This window comes from Ochotona curzoniae, unplaced genomic scaffold, assembly GCF_017591425.1.
Source record: "Ochotona curzoniae isolate NIBS_2020 unplaced genomic scaffold, NIBS_Ocur_1.0 contig_605, whole genome shotgun sequence".
Lineage (NCBI taxonomy): Eukaryota > Metazoa > Chordata > Mammalia > Lagomorpha > Ochotonidae > Ochotona > Ochotona curzoniae.
Window position 1 is genome coordinate 5,736,052 of NW_024466491.1, and position 22,475 is coordinate 5,758,526.

At 65.5% G+C, this 22,475-nt stretch overlaps 2 protein-coding genes across 3 annotated transcripts in view; both read left to right on the forward strand.

The window, feature by feature from the left end:
- The first annotated feature begins 3,559 nt into the window (after positions 1 to 3,559).
- Positions 3,560 to 15,941, forward strand: KLHL26 (kelch like family member 26). Its single transcript, XM_040990763.1, has 3 exons — positions 3,560 to 4,047; positions 12,712 to 12,894; positions 14,289 to 15,941. Exons 1-3 carry the CDS (start codon positions 3,734 to 3,736, stop codon positions 15,868 to 15,870), a joined length of 2,079 nt encoding a protein of 692 aa, XP_040846697.1. The 5' UTR covers positions 3,560 to 3,733; the 3' UTR covers positions 15,871 to 15,941.
- Positions 15,942 to 21,653: 5,712 nt separating this feature from the next.
- CRTC1 (CREB regulated transcription coactivator 1) overlaps positions 21,654 to 22,475 on the forward strand; it is a 36,531-nt gene continuing 35,709 nt past the window's right edge. For both annotated transcript variants that reach the window (XM_040990778.1, XM_040990779.1), the window contains exon 1: positions 21,654 to 21,783. In XM_040990778.1, coding sequence (XP_040846712.1) covers positions 21,658 to 21,783 — 126 coding nt within the window. In that variant the 5' untranslated portion in view covers positions 21,654 to 21,657. The remainder of the gene's footprint in view (positions 21,784 to 22,475) is intronic.

A 22,475-nucleotide genomic window follows, 5' to 3' on the forward strand; every position in this document is an offset into this window, starting at 1 on the left:
ACGCCCACGCGCAGGCCACACCCCTCTCAGTCGGCCCCGCCCACCCACAGGCCACACCCCTTCCAGAAGGGCCACCTGTCCCTAGACCCAGCTTTGCCCTGTTCCCGCCTGGTCACGCCCTTGTCTGCACCCGACCCCGCCCCTCTTGCCCTGGACCCGCCCCCTCGTTAGCATTGGCCCCGCTCATCGGCTAGCCCCGCCCATCTGAGAGACTCAGCAGCTCCTCCTCGCCCACCGAGAGTCCCGCCTCTCCGACCAGGCCCCGCCCTTTATGCAGATCTCAGCGCAGTGTGTGGACGCCTCCCTGTAATCCCCGCCCCTCGGCAGGTCAGCCCCGCCCTCGTCCAGGCCCGGCCCCTCCGGCGCGCGCGGTCCCCGTCACTCAAAGCGCGGCGGCAGCGGAAAGATGGCGGAGTCCGGCGGCGGCGGCGGCCCCGAGCGACCGGGCAGGTAAGGCCGGACCCCGCAAGCCGGGTGTGCGCCTGGGTGTGCAACCGTCCCGGGCCCCGCGAGCCGGGTGTGCAACCACCCCAAGTCCCCCGAGCCGGGTGTGCAGCGGCCCCGGGCCCCTGAGCTCGGTGTACAACCACCCCAAGTCCCCCGAGCCGGGTGTGCAGCGGCCCCGGGCCCCCGACCTCGGTGTGCAACCACCCCAAGTCCCCCGAGCCGGGTGTGCAGCGGCCCCGGGCCCCGACCTCGGTGTGCAACCACCCCAAGTCCCCCGAGCCGGGTGTGCAGCTGCCCCGGGCCCTAAGCTGGGTGTGCAGTGTGCAGCTGCCCCTGGCCCCCCAGCTGGGTGTGCAACTGCCCCAGACTCCTGAGCTGGGTGTGCAGCCGCCCCAGGACCACCCCCCCAGCTGGGTATGCAGCTGGCCAGGGTCCCCGAGCCGGGTGTGCAACTGCCTTGGATGTGCTCCTGGAGGAGGCCCGGGCTGGCTGGAGCAGGGGTGAGGGGTGACAAGGGGCTGGACGCTCTGCCTCTGCGTCCCCGGGCTGTGCTGGGGTGCTGTACGGGGCTTGGGGGTGCCCAGAGTGTGGAGGAGTCTGCAGCTGGACACACCTGGGAAGATGGGTGTCATTTGGGGTGTGCGGCTGCTACTGGGGTTTGTGCCTCTCAGGTAAAGGCTTGCCCCTTGCACAGGGGGAGGCTTCTGTGACTCCAAAGACCCTGACCCCACCTTCCCAAGGCTGCAGGGGGCGGGCACAACCAGCCTGCTGGCCTGGGCGCATGAGGGCACACAGTGGTACCCTGCAAAGGGCCTGAGTCCCGTGGGTGCACTGGTGTGGGTACAGTCAGGCAAGGGTGCTGTGCACCGCCCCTCTGGGAGTGGGGTGTAGGGCAGGGTGCATGGTCTGCCTCTGGGAGCAAGGGGGGCGTGGGCATGGTGACTGACAGCAATCATGGTGGACGCAGGTGGAGACTTTTAGCAGGAGTCCTGATGAGCCACATGTGGCGACACAGGAGCCAGCGCCCTGCATGGTTGAGGGCCTAGTGCGGTATCCTAGCAGTTGAAGTTCTCGCCTTGAATGCGCTGGGATCCCTTTTGGGTGCCTGTTCAAGTCCCTGAGGCCCCACTTCCCACCCAGCTCCCTGCCTGTGGCCTGGGAAAGCAGTGGAGGACGGCCCACAGCCTTGGGACCCTGCACCCGCGTGGGAGAGCCAGAAGAAGCTCCTGGCTCCTGGCTTCAGACCAGCACAGCTCCAGCTGTTCTGGCCGCCTGGACGGTGAACCAGCAGATGGAACATCTTTGTCTCTCCTCCTCTTTGTATATCTGAGTTTCCAATAAAAATAAAGTAAATCTTTAAAAGTAAATAAATAAAGTCTTAAAAAAACAAAAAACCTGTTTTTCATTTGGAAGGCAGAGAACGTTCTTCCATGTGTTGGTTCACGTCCCTAAGTGTTCCCAGAGCCAGGGCTGCGCCCGGGGCTGCATTCCATCCGGGTCCTCCGTGGCCCATCCTGCACTGCCTGCTCCGAGTGAACGCTCCTGTGTGGGGTGCCAGCCACGCAACGGAGCCCCCTGAGGCTCATTCATAAAGAACCTAAGGTGCAATTAATTAAAGCAAATTAACAAATTAAAACAACTCATTCATCTTGGCTCAGTGAGGCTTTTTTTAGTATTTTTTTAAACGCAATGGAGAGCCAGAGGAAGATGTTCCCACCACTGTTTTATTCCTGCAGTGGCCACAGTGGCCAGAGCTGAGCCGATCTGAAGCCAGGAGCCAGGAGCCTCCTCCAGGTCTCCCACGCGGGTGCAGGGTCCCGAGGCTGTGGGCCGTCCTCCACTGCTTTCCCAGGCCACAGGCAGGGAGCTGGATGGGAAGTGGAGCAGCCAGGATTTGAACCGGTGCCCCGTGGGATGTTGGCACCTGTGGGTAGAGGATTAGCTTGTTGAACCATTGTGCCTGACCCCTCCTTTTTGTTGTTGTTTTTTAAGATTTGCTTATTGGAAAGGCAGGGGGAGAAACAGGTAGGGATGTTTCATCGGATTCGCTCTGCAGGTGGGGGTGGTCACGCGGGGATGGCTGTCCCCCGCAGGTGGCGGTCACGGTCACATGGGGCTGGGCTGTCCCCCGCAGGAGGTGGTGGTCACGCGGAGATGGCTGTCCGCTGCAGGAGGTGGTGGTCACGCGGGGATGGCTGTCCCCCGAAGGTGGCAGTCATGGTCACACGGGGCTGGCTGTTCCCCTGCAGGAGGTGGTGGTCACACGGGGCTGGCTGTCCCCCGAAGGTGGCAGTCATGGTCACACGGGGCTGGGCTGTCTCCCGCGGGTGGCTGGAGGACTAGGATTCCTGCTGTTCCCCAACCCTGCACCCCGCTTGGCGAGGCTGAGGCGTTCTTACAGGTGTGTGCAGCCGTCTTCTGTCCCTAATGACCTCAGGGATATGTTCCCCCTCCCCCATGGCTGTCTCCAGCTGCTAAATGATACAATGTCTTGTTTCAATCTTCTGCCTGTTTTTTATGGGAGCAGGTGTTTAAGCTGGTGGTTAAGGTCTTTAATCCTGGGCCCAAGGCAGTGGCCTAGCGACTAAAGTCCTTGCTTTGAATGCGCCGGGATCCCTTATGGGTGCTGGTTCTAATCCTGGCTGCCCCACTTCCCTCCCAGCTCCCTGCCTGTGGCCTGGGAAAGCAGTGGAGGACGGCCCAAAGCTTTGGGACCCTGCACCTGCGTGGGAGACCCGGAAGAGGCTCCTGGCTTTGCATCAGCTCAGTTCTGACTGTTGTGGCTACTTGGAGTAAACAAGCAGACAGCCGATCCGAGAGTCTGGGTTCTGGGCTCTGGCCTTCAGATTCCAGCATCCCTGCTGGAATTCCAGCAGAGCCTGGAACCAGGCAGGTGGCTGCCCACATAGCTGGCTCCCGTTACCTACCCCGGAGGCATGGCTGGAATTTCTCTGGCTCAGCTGCGGGTGGTGTAGGTCTCTGGGGGCCACGGAGCTTGAGCCAGCTCACATCCGAGACGACTCTGATGCCAGGAGGTGGGGTGGTGCCCTGGCCTTCCTGCTGCCTGAGGGTGCAGTGTCCCAAGGCCGTTTTCCCAGGCCGCAGGCAGGCAGGGAGGGAAGTGGAGCAGCCGGGACTTGAAGCCGCACCCACATGCGGTGCTTGGAGGTGAGGAGCTAGGGCGCCAAGGTGCCGGCCCCCGTTGAGGCCTCTTGTATCAGCTGGGAGCACTCAGCCCCTCCGTGCCTCCCCCTGCCAGCGGGCACAGCGAAGTCACCTTCCATTTATGATCTGGCGGAGGTACACGGGCACCACCTGCTCCTTCACTGCCCCAAATGTGTGCAATGGCCAGGACGCGTCCCAGAACCTGGGGGAATTGAACCCGTCCGACCCGAAGCCCAACCCCCCCGCCCACCTCCCCGAATCTGCATTACAGACCGGAGCGGGGGTGTGGGACTCTGACCCTGGCCATCCTGAACAGGTTCAGCCGTTAGGCATCACCTGCTGGTGTCCAGTTGCCAGGAGCTGTCTCGGGCACGGAATGATGGCCGGGGTGCGGGGTCCTCATGGCCTGCTCGCAACGCCTATGGACACGGAGGAGTGAGTGTCCCGAGATACGGCTGGGGTCGGGGTTGGCGGGAGGGAGGTGGCTGTGTGCCAGGTGGGAGGTCCCCGCCCTGGCAGCGGCAGTACCTTCCTGTTATCTGTGGGCACCAGGGAGCGACTTGGGCGGGTGCTGTTGGCTAGAGGGGCTGGCCTGGTCTGTTCCAGAAGGTTCTTTTGGCCAGGGCTGGGGGCGGTTCCGGTGTTCCCTTCAGCTCTGCCTGAGAGCTGCCCTCCTCCAGCCCGCCCCCACCCTTACGTAAGTTGTTTGCTGCAACTTTCCTGAAACCAGCCAGGTTGTAGTAGTGTGTCGGGGAGGCGGGGGTGCTGGTTTGCAAAAAAGAAGAGCGGAACTCACGAAACCCGGGCTGCCCTGCGCAGTCGCTCATGACCCAGCCGAACCCCGGGGCCGGACCGCGAGTGGCCGCCTCGGTGGGGGCGGCGGCCGCAGGCTGAGGCTCACAAAAGACACTTGTTCCCTTCGTGTGGCCCGCTCCTCCTCCAACTCTCAGGCCAGACATCCTTACAGCTGCCCAGAGGGGTGTCTGGCTCCCCCCACCATGTCCCACGGCTGCAAGGGACGCCGCTTTCTCCTCCCCACCCTGCCACACACACACACACACACACACACACACACACCACTGGCTGCAGCAGGCAGAGTTCCCGGTGACCATTCTGGCCACAGAACCTCTGACACCTGGGGTCTTTTGGTGGTCTCGCCGCCCATCCTCCCCAAAGGTGCCGGGGCGGACCCTGGTTCCGGCTGAGTCACTCCCGGCCAGCCAGGCGCCCCAGGCGGGGGTATCGGGTGAGGGATGCAGGTGCTTCCGTAGGAAGCAGCGGCCACCGCGCGTTTCCCAACAGGCACTCGCTGGCTGCCTGCAGCATGGTCTCCTCCAGGACCCCCCCTTGCTCCCCTCACTCCCCACCCCCTGGCCGGCCTCAGAGTCCGGTCCAGCCTGGTCCCTGCCAAGAAGATGCTGGGATGGGTGTGGCCTTCCAGAAGGTTCTCCTTTTTGGCCCTCATCTGCCTGCTTGCTAGAGAAAGGGAAGGCGGAGGTTGGTCCTGCTGGGGTTGGTCCCTCCCTCCTTCCAGCCTGTGGGATGGGCAGAAGTGCCAGCCCACCAGGTGGGGTAGCTATGGTGGAACTCTAGCAGGTACCTGGTGCCCTGCTGCACCTGCTGGGCACTGCCAGGAACCCACAGTCCTTGGGCTCAGGCTCCCGTGGCAGTGTCCGAGTTGTTGGTGTGCAAGGCAGGTGCCCACATGAGGGGCACAGACTCTGGCCAGTCGTGGCTCTGCCAGGCCCTGGGGCAGGGCTCAGGGGAGCCTTGCGGCTGGTCCCCTGGGGCCCATCTGGAGGGAGGAAGCTGCCCTGCCCACCTTCTCCCCAGTGGGGGATCCTGGCCGAGAAATTGTTGCATACTTGGCCTTGAACCTTACAGTGGAGGCTGTGAGCGCCCCCTACCCCCCATTCTCCCTGGGACCCCGCCACAGTTGCTGTGAGGAGCAAGGGCCGGTGGGCAGCTCAGCTGGCATGGATGGCACTTGGCAGCAATGTTGGGGACAGGAGTCCTGGTCTTGCAGCTCACTTGGACACACTCTCCCCGTGTCTGCCTCCCACTGCCTCACGTGGGGTGTGGAAAGAAAGCTGTTGTCTCTTGTGCAATTGCCATGACCTCATCCCAAGGCCGGGCAGGCTAGCTAGAGGTCCTTGCTGCCCCTGGAAGGCTCCAGAGCCTGTGGGTTGCACGAGGGAGGACCCAGAAGGGGACGAACCAGGGCAGGTTGGTGGCAGATAAGGGCGCTCACCAGCCCCGCCCCTCCAGTCAGAGCCTGCCCGGGTGACACTGAGCAGGGCGGACTAGCTCCAGGACACTGCTGACCACGCGGGCTTTCCCCAGTCTGAGGGCTGGGCGGATGCTGAGGCCGGGGACCCCTGCTCCCCCTGCCCCAGCCACTGCATCGTACAGGCGCTCCTGTGGACACAGAGGCGGCCACCTCCCACCCCTCTTCCAGAACAGTCTGTCTGCTCCTTGCTTGGGGTTTGCAGGCAGGACTGGAGTTGTCGTGGGCCCCGTGGAAGCTCCAACCCTGGCTCTGCCAGGCGAATACCCCCCGTGTGCCCCCCTCCCCCTACAGTGACACTGTGTCGCACCCCAACCCCCATGGTAAGAAGCCAGCGGGCGGTGCTGCCGTGGCGAGATGCGTTTCTCACAGCTAAGGAGAGGCTGTCCCAGCGCTGCGCGAGAGCCGGAGCTGAAGCCAGCCCCAGCCAGCCGTCCTGGCTCTCGCACTTGCAGCTGTCTGAAGTGGGAAGCGGGGGCCGGGCCCTCTGGGTCCCCACTGCCGGCTGACCCAGCCTCAGCCCTCTGGTAGCCGCCCGCAGCTGACGGACGAGCTCTCTTAACACTTGTTAACCCCGGGCCTCCGGGCCCTTCCTGCTCCCCGGCAGCCCCCCTCCACCCCGCCCCACCAGCAAGCACTTCCCTAGCGAGCGAGCGAGCAATTGAGCTAAACGGACGCGTTCTGGTGCACGGCCAGCCAGCCGGACTTGAGGTTCCTCGCTGAGAACAGCAGCGAGCAGAGCAGTGCTGGGCCAGGCCATCCCTCGAGCCAGGAGGAAGCAGCACCTTGCGGGTCGGGGAGGGGGCACCTAGTGGATTACCAGGGCAGGGGCAGGGTGCGGCTCAGGGATTGCCCCCATCCCGCTCACGTTAAGGGCCCTGGCGGATGGCTGGGGGTGGGGATGGTGGCTGCCAGGGACGGAGACATGAAGATGTTTTCTGACGCCACAACTGTGAAATTCCACAGAGGTCAAAGCCGGGCTTCGGGATGGGCGGGCGGGGAAGAGTGAGGCTGGGCTGGGGAGCCCGAGGGTCTGGCCTCGCCTCCTTTCCCATACAAGTGAGCCAGAGTCTAGAATCTTTCTGGGATGGGGTGGTGCGAGCGGGGATGGGGTCGGCTAAGGAATTCATCACGGACCCCCGCGGGCTCCAGCCCCCCGGCCGGGGCTCCATCCATGTCCAGTGATCTGGGACTAGCTGCAGTCCACACGGGCACGTGCGTGAACTTGGGCCCTGCCACCCCTCCCCACCTCCAGTCAGCTCGTTCTCCAAGATTCCGTCCCAGTGGCGTGGGGAGGCACACGTGTGCAAGCGTGGCATGGGCCTTTGCCACGCCCGTGGCGTATTCACATTTAGGACGGCGGAACGTGCCATCCCTTAGCCCTGGGTGCAGACAGCTCCCTGCCCCGCCGTGGCCCCGGACACAGCTTCCTCTCCTCCCCGCCCTGCAGGAAGTCCAGGTGCAGGACAGGCAGAGGTGGGAAGGCCTTGGCTGTTTCCAGAAGTTTCTCGAGATATCAGGGTTTCCCTTGGGTCGCAAGAGCCAGAAAGACGACTCAATGTCTTGTGGAACAGATTCACAGTCCTGGCCAGCGTTGTAGTACAGCTGTCCGTCATGCCGGGCATCCCACACGGCGCAGGTTCAAGTCCTGGCTGCTCCACTTCCAATCCAACTCCCTGCTAATGGACCTGGTCAGGAAGGGGCTTAGGACAGGCCTGCGGGGCGTGGTCAGGGAGGGGCTTGGGACAGGCCTGCGGGGCGTGGTCAGGGAGGGGCTTGGGACAGGCCTGTGGGGCGTGGTCAGGGAGGGGCTTGGTGGTGGGGGCGTGGCTGACCCCCCCCAGGACCCACAGGAGTGGACATGTGATGGGTCAGATGTTTGACTTGGATCTGTGACTTCCTGGTTGACTATTCCAGAGCTAGTGTCCCAGCACTCAGGCTGGTACCTGAGGTCACCTGGAGGGACTGGGCAGCCAGCAGAGGGAGGGGGTTGACTCCAGCTGCTGCCTCACTCGCCCGTCCCCCTGTGCATCCACGCATGCCTGCCTCCACCGCCCACCCGCCCGTCCACCCCTGTCAGCCCACTCATTTACGCTCTTATCTGTCCACCCATTCACTCACTGGTCTCGGTCGGAGCCATCCCATCCCGTCCCATGGCCTGAATCCCCAGGAGCAGAAGTTGGACATTATGATGGGGCAGGAGATTGTAGTCCAGCGCGTGCGCACCGGGCTTGCGGTGACTTCTGGGGAAAGGTGCGGGTGGTCCTGGTCCCAGGTGAGGGACTGTCTGGCCAGCAGAGTTTCTGGGACCTTCCCCCCGCCCCACCTGCTGTGGTGTAATCCCCCTGGCCATCACTTGGAGATGGTCCGGAGGTGCCAGTCCCACGTGTGGGCAGGTTACATGCTTTCCTGTAGCTGCTGTCCCCACCTGCTGGTCACAGCCAGGTTGAAGTTGGGTGCCGGGGAAGGCAGCCCCCTAGGAGGGCAAGACCTGGGAAGTGTGGAGCTGTGAGCCTGGCAGGTCTGCCCGCACCCGCAGCCCCTGAGCCCTCGTTGCCCGCACCCGCAGCCCTTGAGCCCCTGCACTGTATTTTATGTATTAGCAAGGCGGAATGGCAGAAAGGGCTCTTCGATCTGCTAGTTCCCCTCCGCACGTGGCCACACACAGCAGCCAGGGCCGGGCCGGGCTGAAGCCACAGGCTTCCTCCGGGTCTTCCCCTGGGGAGCAGGGGCCCAAGCTCTTGACCCGTCCCGTCCTCCACTGCGTTCCCATGAACAAACAGCTGGATTGTAGGTGCCGCAGCCGGGACTTGAGCTGGCGCCCACTTGAGCTGGCGCTCCTGCCTGGCTGGGCTCTCCCAGGTGGCCCTGTCTTGAACATTGATGACAACTCGGGCAGTGGGACAGCAGGGAGGAAAGAGGCGGTGGCCGTCCAGGTCCGGCAGAGCCTGGGCCTGCCCCAAAGCCTGTGGTGTTCTCTGGTGCCCCCACCCCCATCCCCCAGTCTCTCTGGAACACTGTGTGCACTTGTCTTGGGGTCCTAGGACTGTTCCCCCGTGGGGTCTGTCAGCAGCCTGCCCTGCTGGTCACCTCTGGACCCCACGGAACCCCAATGCATCTTCCCCTCTGCCCCCTGAGGAGCCAGGGACCCGGGGCCTGCAGCCCTGGTAGGAAGGAGCTGCCCCCTCTATGGAGGGCTGATGACCAGCCCCCTGCACCCCTGGCTGTGCCCCAGAACAGTCACTGCCTTGGAGGGGGGTGGTCCCAGGAGACCACTGGCTTACGTGAGAGCAGCCTGCGGGCCTCGGGCCAACGCCGATGCCAGATCCCAGCAGCGACAGCCCTGGCCAGCGCGGGCGCCCAGAGTTGGGGGAAAATGTGCGGTTGTCAGGGCAACAGGGCGGGGTGTGTCACCCTCTCTGCCCTGGAGGCGCGTGCTGGGAGCCAGCAGGGGTGGGGGTGGCCGGGCCGGAGGCAGAGCCAAGAGCTAGCTGCCCGCAGCCCGGCCGTGCGTACTTACTGGGTCTGTTTGCTTTGTGCCTTGGAAAGCATCCCACCCCACCCCCGCCTGGTGAGGGCTCCCTCAGTGGTCCTGTGTGGGAAAGGGTGGGCAAGGGGGTCGGGGTGGGCGGGCAGGCAGGGGACCCAAGAAATGTCCACTGGGTCATTCTCTTCCCTTGCCACGACTCTGCCGCCTGCCTCTCAGGCCTGTGCCCAGGTCTTGCTGCAACCCCGTCCCCCAGGGGTCTCTGTTCCTCCCTCTTGCACCTGCAAGTATTTGTCCCGACCCCGCCCCGCCACCAAGTCTCTCTCCTCCACCCCCACAGGCTCCTGTTCTCCCCCCATGCGTGTGGCTGTGTCCCAGGCTGGCCTAAAGCGATGCTGTCTGGCTTCCCATCTTCTGTCTTGGGGAGGTGGCAAAGCCCCCCCGCCCGGCTCCCCCAGGCTGGCTGCTGACCCCTCACATGCCTCTTCCCGGCGGGGACCCCTGGGCGGGGCGTGGATGCTCCCGGTCCAGGGACACGGGCCAACCAGCTGCACTGCTGGGCGAGCCGACCTTGGCTTTGGAAGTGGTCGCGCTCAGCATGCGAGGGGCCGCGGGGTCCCTGGGCCGCAGCGCCAGCCGCACACACAGGGCTGCACTGCAGACTCCATCCCGGCCCTGGCCCCGGAGTGGGAGACAGCAGTAGGAACCCCCAGAGAGCCCTTCCATGGAATTCTTTCTGTTCTTGGCTTTTGGCGAGGGGCCTTCCTGTCTGTGGCATTGGGGACCGGGCCAGCAGCCATCACCAGTAGGATGGGAGGTTGGGGGGCGTCCACCCCAGCAGGTGCTTCCCCTTGCCCAGCCCTGCCAGGGCTCCCCACACCAGCTATCTGGGGACTGCCTGAACTTGGGCTATTGAGCCTCAGCCTGAGTCCTCCCAAGCCACCTAGGGCAAGACCCATGAAGGTGCCGAGGAAAGCGACAGTGTATGCTAGAGGCTTCACCAACAAGCAGGTGGTGCACCCCCCCACGTGTGGAATACGTGCGGGGGAGTCCCTACCAAGGGGCCCCGTCCTGATGGCGGGCCTGGGGGTCATGCTGGAGCCGCTCCCCAGCCAGGCGGTGTCTGATGCTGACAGCCGTCGGGAGGGGGTGCGGCAGTGGTCAGTAAGGCCCCGGGTGGGGGGTGGGGGCCGCCCAGAAGCCAGACGTAGGCCAAGGGTGCAGCCGGGGCGGGCAGCGAGCGGCCTCCGGAGACGGCCCGACGGCGGCTGCTGACGCAAGGGCTGCAATGACTCACGGACGGGTGACGGTGAGTCGAGTGGCCACGGCCGCCGCCTTCCCCGTGGCCCCGCCACGCCAGCCGCCCCCTGTCTGGGGCAGGCCTGAGTAACGGGGCCTTCACCTCCTCTTGCTCCCAGAGGCCTTAGTCATCCTCGGCCCCTCCCACGCCTGCCCACCTCCGCCTGGGACCGGCCTCCTGGCTGCTCTGGGCAGGCGTGCCTGGGGCAGGGATGGGGGTTCCAGCCCCTCCCGCAGTTCCCCAGGGGCAGCAGCAGGCCTGGTGTGTGACTAGGGGTGTTGGGCTGGGGCACTGGGGAGGCCAGCAGGGTTGACCAGAACAGACCTGATCCAGGAGGCCGGCTGCAGGGATTCCTGCCCGCCACGGCATCCACGGGGCTGTCCCTTCCTGGGGGTCCTCGGTGGGCCTTGTTTGCGCCTCCCTGGCCTTCCCACCCTTCGCTAAGGATGACCACAGGGGTACAGGGAAATGAGGTACCCGCATTCCCACGCCATCACACCCCGCCCACGGAGGCCACGCTACACCAGCCCCTCAGCCTGCTCTGCGCGCGCACCGGCGGCCACGTGTGGCCAACGGCCTCCTTGGTCATTGCCACGTGGGCCTGGGGCTGCTGCCTCTCTCCTCTGGCCTGAGGGGTCATTCCCAGCTCCCGAGCAGCTGCCCCGTCTGTGTGGAACTTCTTACCCGTCCCCGCCGAAGGGCACACCAGTGCCCAGGAAGCAGCAGCAGGTGGGCCCAGCACGCGGGCCCTGCCGCCCACATGGGAGACCCTGAAGGTGCTCCTGGCTCCCGTGTTGGGCCTGGGTCAGCAGGTCGGGACTGTCGCTCAGCCCGTCTTCCTACGTCCTGCCGTTCACAGGCGTGCGGCCCCGTAGGGGTCGGTGCTGGACTTGGGAAGCCAACTCTGGGACCTCGGGGTGGCTGCCCAGCATCACAGAACATCTTGCAGGACAGGGGCGTGTGTGTCCCGGGGCGCCCTGCGGCCCCTGTCGCTGCTGTCCCAGGCGTGCACAGGCGTGTCCCATCTGTGGCCAGCAGCCAGGACTAAGGAGCTGTGGTGTGGGTAGCGGGGCCCAGGCCCTTGACTGCGGTCACCCCCAGGATGTGCAGGGCGGTGTCGGTGAGAAGCTGTGACATCCGTGAGATGTCCCCGGGGTGTCCAGCAGGTGTCAGGGGGAGAGAAGCCTTGGCCTGAGGGGAGTGGACGCATCTCGTGGGCCAATGAGACCCTCATCGTGACCTTACAGATGGACCTTCCCACAGCTGGGGGTCTTCCATGCCCACCCTCCCAGGCCAGCCTGAGCTCAGCTACCACGGGGCACATCTGTCACCCCCAGCCCAGGCTGTGTCCCTGCCCCATTCTGGGACACTTTCCCCTCCCACCATCACCACGAGCACCTGCCCCACAGCTCCACAGACTGGTCTTTCGCTGCAACCTCCACAAAGATTGTGGGATGAGGAGCAGTGGCTGAGCTGTGTACTCTGTGGGGTGGCCTGGGCAGCCCCCAGCCCGTCTCCTCCTGCTTGCTCGGCATCCACATTCCTGGCCCTGACTGAGGTGGTGGCAGAGCAGGTGCCAGGGTGGGCGGAGCGATCAGTGAGGGGCCAGGGTGCCAGCTGGGGTCCCCTCCCCTTGCCTTGTGCGAGCTGGACCGTGTCTTCAGTTCGGTTTGTTCAACACGAGTTTATGGAGCTGAGATGGTGACTTGGTGCAGTATGTGTGGGGCCTGGAGCCAAGCCCCGGGGGGCTGCTTGTGTCCGGGGTGGCGGAGGGTAGGAGGGCGGCTGGGGAAGCTCCCCTTGCCCGTATTTAGTTTTGTTTTGAACTAAAACTCGCATGACATCAGACTGATGACGTTAAAGCACGCGGCTCAGTGCTGTCCCACGGTGTCAGGCGGTTATCGACTCCATCTGGTGGTTCTAGAAGGCCATGTGTGTGTGTGTGTGTGTGTGTGTGTGCGCCAGGTCCCAGGCCCCTGGGCTACGTGTCCCTTCCCACACTCGCTCCTCCACTCTCCCTCGCAGCATGGCGGATAAGAACAGCTCCCTGAAGAGCACCTTCTCGGCGCCCGGCCACAGCACCAGCCTCCTGCAGGGCCTGGCCACCCTCCGCGCCCAGGGCCAGCTCCTGGACGTTGTCCTGACCATTAACAGAGAGGCCTTCCACGCGCACAAGGTGGTCCTGGCCGCCTGCAGCGACTACTTCAGGTGAGACCGGCCCCAGGGTGGGAGTGGGGCACCCCAGCGCTCGCCTTGGCAGAGGGAGGGGCCGGCCAGGAGTGCTGGGCAGGGCACCGGTGGCAGTGACCCTGCCAGAGGGAGAACTGGGGCACCCAAGGGTTGGGGGAGCAGCTCCCAGGTGTACCCCAGCCCAGGTGTGAGCCACTTCCTCCCTGTCTTCTCCCAGGCCTGGAGGCCGGGCACCGTGCCCTCCCCTACACTGCCCCGTGGGCAGAGGAGGCAGCCAGGGTGCCATGGCTATTTTTGTTCTGGGTTTGGGGCCCGGTGGGCCCAGCCCGGCAGCATTGCCCTTTAAAGGGTTCCCCCGCACCACCCTGCAGCCAGGGAAACCTTAAAAGGAAAAGCTGCCTCCTGTCGCCTCAGCCCCCGGTGGGGACAGGCAGTTGGCAGCACAGCCCCCAGCCCTCCGAGCCCGGCTGCCAGCCGTGGGTATGGGAGGGGGGCTCACTCATCCGCCAGCCCTCGTGACAGTAGGTCTCAGACAGCTAGAAGTGGCTGGGCTGTCCCCTGTAGACCTACCGTGTCCCCTCCCAGAGCGGGACAGCGCTGGGCTGGCTCTCGCCTGGGACTCAGCAGTGCTAAACCCCGAGGGGTGCTTCTCTGACCCTCTGGGGTTCCCTCTGGACATGACACAGGGCAGTGACCCCTAGCACAGTCCCCTAAGTGACTACTCCGTTCTTGGTGGAGCCCTGATCCCTGGGTCATGGCTGCCCAGGCCCGGGAATGGGGAAGCTGGGCGGGGGAGTGGCTGTGGGGTGGGCAGCTGGCGACTAGACCCTTCCTTGGTGGGGGACAGTGTGTGTGTGCTGAGCTCTGGGGCTCAGCTTCCTCAACAGCCACATCTGCCACGTGCCGGTTCCGTGGGCTCCTGGTCGGGGCCGCCCCTCTCAAGCCAGCAGGGATTGGCTGGCATGGGCAAGGCCCCACACAGCTCTAATACATAAAGGTTTTTTATTTGAAAGGCAGATTTACAGAGAGGAGAGAGGAAAGATCTTCCTTCTGCTGGTTCACTCCCCAAATGGCCACAATGGCTGGAGCTGATCCGAAGCCAGGAGCCTCCTCCAGGTCTCCCACGCGGGTGCAGGGTCCCAAGGCTTTGGGCCGTCCTCCACTGCTTTCCCAGGCCACAGGCAGGGAGCTGGATGGGAAGTGGTGCAGCCGGGAGTCGAACCGGTGCCCCTATGGGATGCTGCAGCTAGCAGGTGGAGGTTTAGCCAGTTGAGCCATCGTGCCGGGCCATTGGCAGCGCTTTGAAAACCTGCCTTCTCTCTTGGGCGCTGCCCTTCCGAGGAGTTCCCTCCTCCCCCGACCCCGCCAGGCCCACGGTGCTGTGTTCCGTCCCTTCCCCACGCCGTCCGCAGGGCCATGTTCACCGGCGGCATGCGGGAGGCGAGCCAGGACGTGATCGAGCTGAAGGGCGTGTCGGCGCGCGGCCTGCGCCACATCATCGACTTCGCGTACAGCGCCGAGGTGACGCTGGACCTGGGCTGCGTGCAGGACGTGCTGGGCGCCGCCGTGTTCCTGCAGATGCTGCCCGTCGTGGAGCTGTGCGAGGAGTTCCTGAAGGCAGCCATGAGCGTGGAGACGTGCCTGCACATCGGCCAGATGGCCACCACCTTCAGCCTGGCCTCGCTGCGCGAGTCGGTGGACGCCTTCACCTTCCGCCACTTCCTGCAGATCGCGCAGGAGGACGACTTCCTGCGGCTGCCCCTCGAGCGCCTCGTCTTCTTTCTGCAGAGCAACCAGCTGCAGAGCTGCCCGGAGATCGAGCTGTTCCGCGCCGCCGTGCGCTGGCTGCAGCACGACCCCGCGCGCAGGCCGCGCGCCAGCCACGTGCTCTGCCACATCCGCTTCCCGCTCATGCAGGCCTCGGAGCTGGTGGACAGCGTGCAGACCCTGGACCTCATGGTGGAGGACGTGCTGTGCCGCCAGTACCTGCTGGAGGCCTTCAACTACCAGGTGCTGCCCTTCCGCCAGCACGAGCTGCAGTCCCCGCGCACCGCCGTGCGCTCCGACGTGCCCTCGCTCGTCACCTTCGGGGGCACCCCCTACACCGACAGCGACCGCTCGGTCAGCAGCAAGGTCTATCAGCTGCCCGAGCCGGGCGCCCGCCACTTCCGCGAGCTCACCGAGATGGAGGTAGGCTGCAGCCACACGTGCGTGGCCGTGCTGGATAACTTCGTGTACGTGGCCGGCGGCCAGCACCTGCAGTACCGCAGTGGCGAGGGCGCGGTGGACGCCTGCTATCGTTACGACCCTTACCTCAACCGCTGGCTGCGCCTGCAGGCCATGCAGGAGAGCCGCATCCAGTTCCAGCTGAACGTGCTGGGCGGCCTGGTGTACGCCACGGGCGGCCGCAACCGCGCCGGTAGCCTGGCCTCGGTGGAGCGCTACTGCCCGCGCCGCAACGAGTGGGGCTACGCGTGCTCGCTCAAGCGGCGCACCTGGGGCCACGCGGGCGCCACCGCCGGCGGCCGCCTCTACATCTCGGGGGGCTACGGCGTTTCGGTGGAGGACAAGAAGGCCCTGCACTGCTACGACCCCGCGGCTGACCAGTGGGAGTTCAAGGCGCCCATGAGCGAACCGCGCGTGCTGCACGCCATGGTGGGCGCCGGCGGCCGCATCTACGCGCTGGGCGGCCGCATGGACCACGTGGACCGCTGCTTCGACGTGCTGGCCGTCGAGTACTACGTGCCCGAGACGGACCAGTGGACCAGCGTGAGCCCCATGCGGGCCGGCCAGTCGGAGGCCGGCTGCTGCCTGCTGGAACACAAGATCTACATCGTGGGCGGTTACAACTGGCGCCTCAACAACGTCACGGGCATCGTGCAGGTGTACAACACGGAGACGGACGAGTGGGAGCGGGACCTGCACTTCCCGGAGTCGTTCGCGGGCATCGCCTGCGCCCCCGTGCTGCTGCCCCGGGCTGGGACCAGGAGGTAGCTTCCAGAACCACCCGCACCTCCCGTCTCAGGCTGCTGCTCCCTGCCCCGGCTGCTCCCTGCCCCAGCTGCCCCACCTGCCCCAGCTGCTCCCTGCCCCGGCTGCCCCAGCTGCCCCAGCTGCTCCCTGCCCCAGCTGCTCCCTGCCCCAGCTGCCCCAGCTGCCCCACCTGCCCCAGCTGCTCCCTGCCCCAGCTGCTCCCTGCCCCAGCTGCTCCCTGCCCCAGCTGCTCCCTGCCCTGGCTGCCGCACCTGCCCCACCTGCCCCACCTGCCCCAGCTGCCCCAGCTGCTCCCTGCCCCAGCTGCTCCCTGCCCCAGCTGCCCCACCTGCCCCAGCTGCTCCCTGCCCCAGCTGCTCCCTGCCCCAGCTGCCGCAGCTGCCCCAGCTGCCCCAGCTGCCCCAGGTGCTCCCTGCCCCAGCTGCCCCACCTGCCCCAGCTGCTCCCTGCCCCGGCTGCCCCGGCTGCCCCGGCTGCCCCAGCTGCCCCAGGTGCTCCCTGCCCCAGCTGCTCCCTGCCCCGGCTGCCGCACCTGCCCCAGCTGCCCCAGCTGCTCCCTGCCCCGGCTGCCCCAGCTGCTCCCTGCCCCAGCTGCCCCAGGTGCCCCACCTGCCCCAGGTGCTCCCTGCCCCAGCTGCCCCACCTGCCCCAGCTGCTCCCTGCCCCAGCTGCTCCCTGCCCCAGCTGCCCCACCTGCCCCAGCTGCTCCCTGCCCCAGCTGCTCCCTGCCCCGGCTGCCGCACCTGCCCCAGCTGCCCCAGCTGCTCCCTGCCCCGGCTGCCCCAGCTGCTCCCTGCCCCAGCTGCCCCAGGTGCTCCCTGCCCCAGCTGCCCCAGCTGCCCCAGCTGCCCCAGCTGCCCCAGCTGCCCCACCGCCACCATCGCTGTGGCTGTCTCCACCCCCTCCAGGTTGAGGTTTCAGGGGTCCCTCCCCACTTCCTTCCTGAAGCGAAGGACGGACGGGGCAGGACGGGGCAGGACGGGACAGGCGAGGCGGGCTGGGAGCAGAAAGCCAGCTCCTTCCTCTCCTGCCCTGTTTCCTTAGGGGTCCTCGCCGCTGGAGGCGGGCGTGGGGTGCCTCCTGGTAGTCTTTGCGTGGCTTAGTCCCGCATCTCTCTCTGCCTCCGAGCCCTGCAGTTTCAAGCACTCAGAGGTGAACCCCACCCAGTTTCCTGGCGAGCAGGACAACCCCGATCCCCGTCCCCTATCCCGCGCCCCCCTATCCCGTGCCCGGCAGGCGCTGCATCCCCCACCCCTCCCGAGCCTCTTGCCTGCCTGTGGGTTTTTGAAGCACCCCGGGGACCTCCAAACCTACCAGCTACTGGTTGCTGCTGCACCTGCACCCCCTCCTCCCACCCCGCCACAGCTGGGGGTCCACCTCCCAGGTCCTGGGCCAGCCACCTGCAGGGTAGCGGCCAGCCCCCAGCTCCCAGAGGCCGCCTGCAGGTGGGGGAACACCCCTCCTGCGCCTGGGGGGAGTGCTGGGGAAGGAGAGGGCCCAAGTGGCCCAGCTGTGCCGAGGTGGACCCCCCTGGGGGACGCGGCCACCTCCTTCCCTCCTGTGCTTGAAGAATGCCACCGTGTGGCCTAGTCCCTGTCCCCGAGGCTGGGCTGGCTGGCCGGCTGCACATGGCCTGTCCCCCGCCCGGCACCCTTGGCCGTCCTGGCCGCCGCTCAAGCCACCGGCCCCGGGAGGACGGCGGAGTGGGGGACGCTTGTCTTTAGATGATGTCTAAATTTCTCAGACCTGTTGCTGCTCTTCTTTTTCTTGTTTTTTGGGCGTGTGTTTTTTTTTCATTTAGGAAGCCGGCAACCGCCGGTCTTTCCAAACGGGTTCTGGCGGACCCTGGGGGCAACTTAAATTGTCTCCTTGGCTTCTGGCGGACGATAGATGCCGTGTCCGTGACCCCCGGCCGTGTAAAGAATTAACCTCATACCTCCTCAGTGGTCTTCTCCTAATATTTCCCTTTATTTAATAAAAACGTTATGGTGGGGAGGTGCAGCGCAGGCCAGCGCGGCTGCGGCCTGCTCGGCCACACGTTTCTCGTGTCTGTGTGTGTGTGTGTGTGTGTGAGATGGGGAGGGAGGCGGAGGGCAGCTCCTCCCCGGCCTAACAGCAGTGTGCCCCTGTGCCATCCTGGGCAGCCGGCAGCTCTGGAGCCACCATGCCCTCTCCTTCCGTGGGAGTCCCGGAGTGCCTGGCCGAGTCCCTCCAGCTGCCATGCCTCACCCCCCTCCCTCCGCCCTCCCTCCCTGTGTGGCTTGCAGGCTTGCCTGTGGATGGGAGTTACCTGACAGCCTGATGGCTGCGGTAAGGGGCTTCCAGCACCCCCACAGACACACGCGCACACACACACACCCCTCCCCCTTCAGAGGCAGGGTCGGCCCCTTCCGGGGGGGAAGCCTCTGCCAGCTCCAAGGCCCCCGGATCACCTCACACCTCCACACATCTTGTCCCCAGTGAGCTGGCAGGGGGCGGGCGCCCCCCGGATCTCCCCGGATCCATTCTGCGCGAGGGGCCTGTGCCTGCATGGGTTCCTGGAATGTTCTCCGGGCCTGGCGCGTGCACCCCTCCCTCGGCCTGCTGCTTACCCCCTACACACACACACACACACACACTCCCCCGCCCCGGGGAAGAAAGGAAAATTATTTTTCGTATTGTAAACTTTAAACACGAAAAAGCTGTTTTTAATTTAGCAGGAACTGGCTAGTTTCTTCACTTTGTGAACATTTGCGTCTTTCCGAGGGAGGCAGGGTGGGAGTGGTGGGGGGAGCCATGCCTGCGTGCGCCCCCGCACAGGGCTCCCGCACGCACCTGCACGCGCACACCTGCATGCCGGCACGGTTGGACAGCGAACCCCACTCCACCGACAACCCCAAAGCCTCGCCCAGCCGACCCCTGCACCTCGCCTCTGCTGCCAGACTCTGCTGCTGCTGCATCCTGGCCCCAGGGCTGGACTCGGGCCACGCCGCCGCCCTGCAGGAGCCTGCCTGCCTGCCTGCCTCCCCTCCCTCCGCACCTGGACTCCGGTTGTGGGAAAATGCCTGCTTCTGGGACGGCCAAGTGTGACTTGTTGGGGGCCTCTCAGCCAGCGGGGGGCCGGAGCCGCGGGGGTGGGGGAGCCCCCCGGGGACCCACATGAGGTGGGAATCCGGCCCCCGGACCTGGCCAATTTGGAAACCTGCCCCTGCCTCCGGCTTGCAGCCCTGTGTTCTCACGGGCTTCAGCGTGCCGCAGACTCCTCTGCACCCCACTTTTATAGAGCTGGGGCGTAGGGAAGGAACAGACGCCTGGCTGGTTTCGCTCCACCCAGTTGCGTGGAAAGGCTGGGGGTGCGTTGGGGGCAGGATAGCCCAGGCGGTGCACACCCACCCACGGTGGGACTCCCTTGGGCCACGCTGGCCGCCCTCTGCTGCTCTCCGCCTGGCAGAACCCTGACTTGGTGCCAGAGCGGCGTACCCAGCACCAGGAGTTGGAGGTAACATCCAACTGAGCCGTTCTTGGCAGGGCCTTTGGCCGGGGTGATTTGCGATCCGGGCAGGCTGCCCAGCTTGGGCCAGCGTGTGTTTCCAGGGGGTCGGGCACTACTGGACAAGGCAGTGGGCTCCTCCCGGTAGTCCCCCCCCCCCCCCCGCCCTCCATTCCCTTCCAGTGAGGACTCGATGCCGGGAGCTTCTGCAGCCATCTTGTGGCTGCAAAGAGCAGCTTGCGGGAGGGTTACCCTCGGGGTCCAGCTTGGCACATTTATAAAGGTGACCGGAATCTGTCCCCCATCTCGGGGGAAGTGGGGTTCTACTGCTGGAAAACGGGGTGCTGGGGCGGGGAGGCCTCTGCGACCACTACTGCTGAATAGTCAGCCTCCTGTGGGCTCCCAGGACGCCCAAGCCCACTCCCTTTCTTTTTTAAAGATTTATTTATTTTTATTATAAAGTCAGATATACAGAGAGGAAGATCTTCAGTCTGATGATTCACTCCCCAAGTGAGTGCAACAGCTGATGCTATGCCGATCCAAAGCCAGGAGCCAGGAGCTTCTTCCAGGTCTCCCACGTGGGTGCAGGGTCCCAAGGCTGTGGGCCGTCCTCCACTACTTTCCCAGGCCACAGGCAGGGAGCTGGGTGGGAAGTGGGGCAGCCGGAACTCGAACCGTTGTCCATAACACTGCAGGTTGCCGCTCAGCATACCACACCACTGGGCATTGGAGAGAGCTGGTTTTGTCCATACAGGGTGAGCCAGACTGCTCACACAGCCAAGCCCCGGGCAAGGTTGGGGACACAGGGAGGGGTCCCCTGTTAGTTGCATGGGCCACCATGGACTTGGGGACCCCGATTGGGGAGTGGGGTGAGTGGGTCACGTCGGCTCTTCCTCTTGTGCCGCCACTGCCCCCTAGAGGTCAGTGAGTGTAGGATCTTGCCCGGTGCCTGGTGGGTGTAACTGGTCCAGGGCGGGCGGGCGGGCGGGCAGGCTGGCAGGCCAGCGGGCGCTGCGGGCGTCCCTCAAGGAGCTAGGCTGTGGCCCACCCGAGCCCCCTGTAAGCCCAGATGCAGCCTCTGTCACCTTCTAGCCTCTGTCTGCTTCACACCTCAAACCTACAGGAGAAAATCAGGGAGGCTTTTTTTTTAAGGATTCGTTTATTTATTTATTTTTTTATTGGAAAATCAGATATACAGAGAGGAGGGGAGAGAGAGAGAGATCTGACCAACAATTCACTCCCCAAGTGGCCACAAGAACCAGAGCTGAGCCGATCCGAAGCCAGGAGCCAGGATTCTCTTCCAGGTCTCCCACACGGGTGCAGGGTCCCAAGGCTTTGGGCCGTCCTCCACTGTTTTCCCAGGCCACAGGCAGGGAGCTGGATGGGAAGTGGGGCAGCTGGGACACGAACCGGTGCCCCTGTGAGATGCCAGCACTGTAGGGAATGGCTTAGCTAGCCTGCTCAGTCACAATACCAGCTCCTGGGACCTTTGACATGGGTGGGTGAGTTCTCCTCCACCTCTACCCTGCCCACCGAGGTGCGATCTGTGGAGGTGAGCACGCCCCTGGGCAAAGCAGAGGCCTTGGACAAGCCCGGGTGCAGGAACACACACACACACACACACACACACACGCCCCATGGTGTTTCCATTCTTCAGGCTTTTGTATGGGGAGCAGGGTCCTCGGCCCCCCAGTTCCCTCCCCTAACTCCTGAGACAGCCCAAACAGAGCCATGCAAAGCCAGGAGACGGGAACTGTCCACGCTGACCCCCTTGGCAAGGCGCAGGGGGCTCTTCAATACCTGGAGGCCATCACGCACATGGCGAAGGGACTCAACCCAGGGATCCTGATGGGGCGAGTCCGGAGCGGCTGCTGCACCCGGACCGGGGCCCACCTCCCGTGCATCCCGGTGTGGCCCGTGTTGGTTCCTGGGTGAGTTGCCTGCGGCGTCCCTGCGCTGTCCCCTCCTCCTGCCCTGGCTGTGCACCGCACGGAGTGCGTGCCCCGTTCGCCTTCTTTGCACACTTAGCAGGTGCGTGCAATCGATGCACGCACGCATGCATGCAAGGGTGCCACCCAGGTGTGTGTGTGTGGGGGGGGGTCCAGCAGCGGGGCGCACTGCGCCTGCGCGGCTCGTCCTGCTCGCCCCCTCCCCGCCGCGGCCGGCCGCGCCTGCGCCCTGCGCCCTGCCCGCGGCCGCGCCTGCGCCCTGCGCGCTCCCCGCGGGGCCCGGGCGGCGCGTGCGCGGTGGCGCCGGCGGGTGTGGGGGGGCGAGGAGGCGGAGGAGGAGGAGGAGGAGGAGGCGGCGGTGAGGAGAAGATGGCGACTTCGAACAATCCGCGGAAATTCAGCGAGAAGATCGCCCTGCACAACCAGAAGCAGGCGGAGGAGACGGCGGCCTTCGAGGAGGTCATGAAGGACCTGAGCCTGACGCGGGCCGCGCGGGTAAGGGGGTGACGAGGACGGGGCTGACGAGGGGGTGCCCCTCGGGCAGGGGGCGGCTGCTGGTGCCCGGCACCCCATCATCCTGAGGGATGAGGGGAAACAGGGAGAGACAGGAGGAGAGGAGCAGGGGGGCGCGGGGCCGGCGCGCGCGCACGCGGCGGGGGCGCGCGCGGCGGGGGCGGGGCTGGCCGGGGTGCAGGGGTGCGGGGTGCGGGGGTGCGGGTGCAGGACAGGTGCCCCCCGACAGCCCTTCCCGGGACCAGGGGCATCCTCACCCCCGAGGGGTGTCCGGCTGGAGATGACAGGTGTCCTTTCCCCATCCTTGTTTATGGAGCTTAGGAGGGGACGGGCGGTGGGTGCAAGGGGTGTGAGGTGCAGAGAGCAAACGGGGGGCTTCCGCTCCCCTGACCCTCCTCCTCCTCCTCGGCGCCTGGTTACCTGAGCCGGGGGCGTGGGGGTGCTCGGGGTACGGGTGCGGTGGGGGACAGGTGGCTCTCCATGGCGGCGGCGTGGCGAGGACGCAGGGCTGGCACGAGCTGCCTGTTGGCTTGCACGCCGCGGGGCTGGGGAGTTGGGGTGTCCTCGCTGCAGGGGTGTTTGTGTGTGTGTGGGGGGAAGCAGGTGTCCCTGTTGGCATTCCTCCACCCCTGCTGTGGGGGCTTGTCCCAGCAGAGTGGGAGCTGATGTGTCCC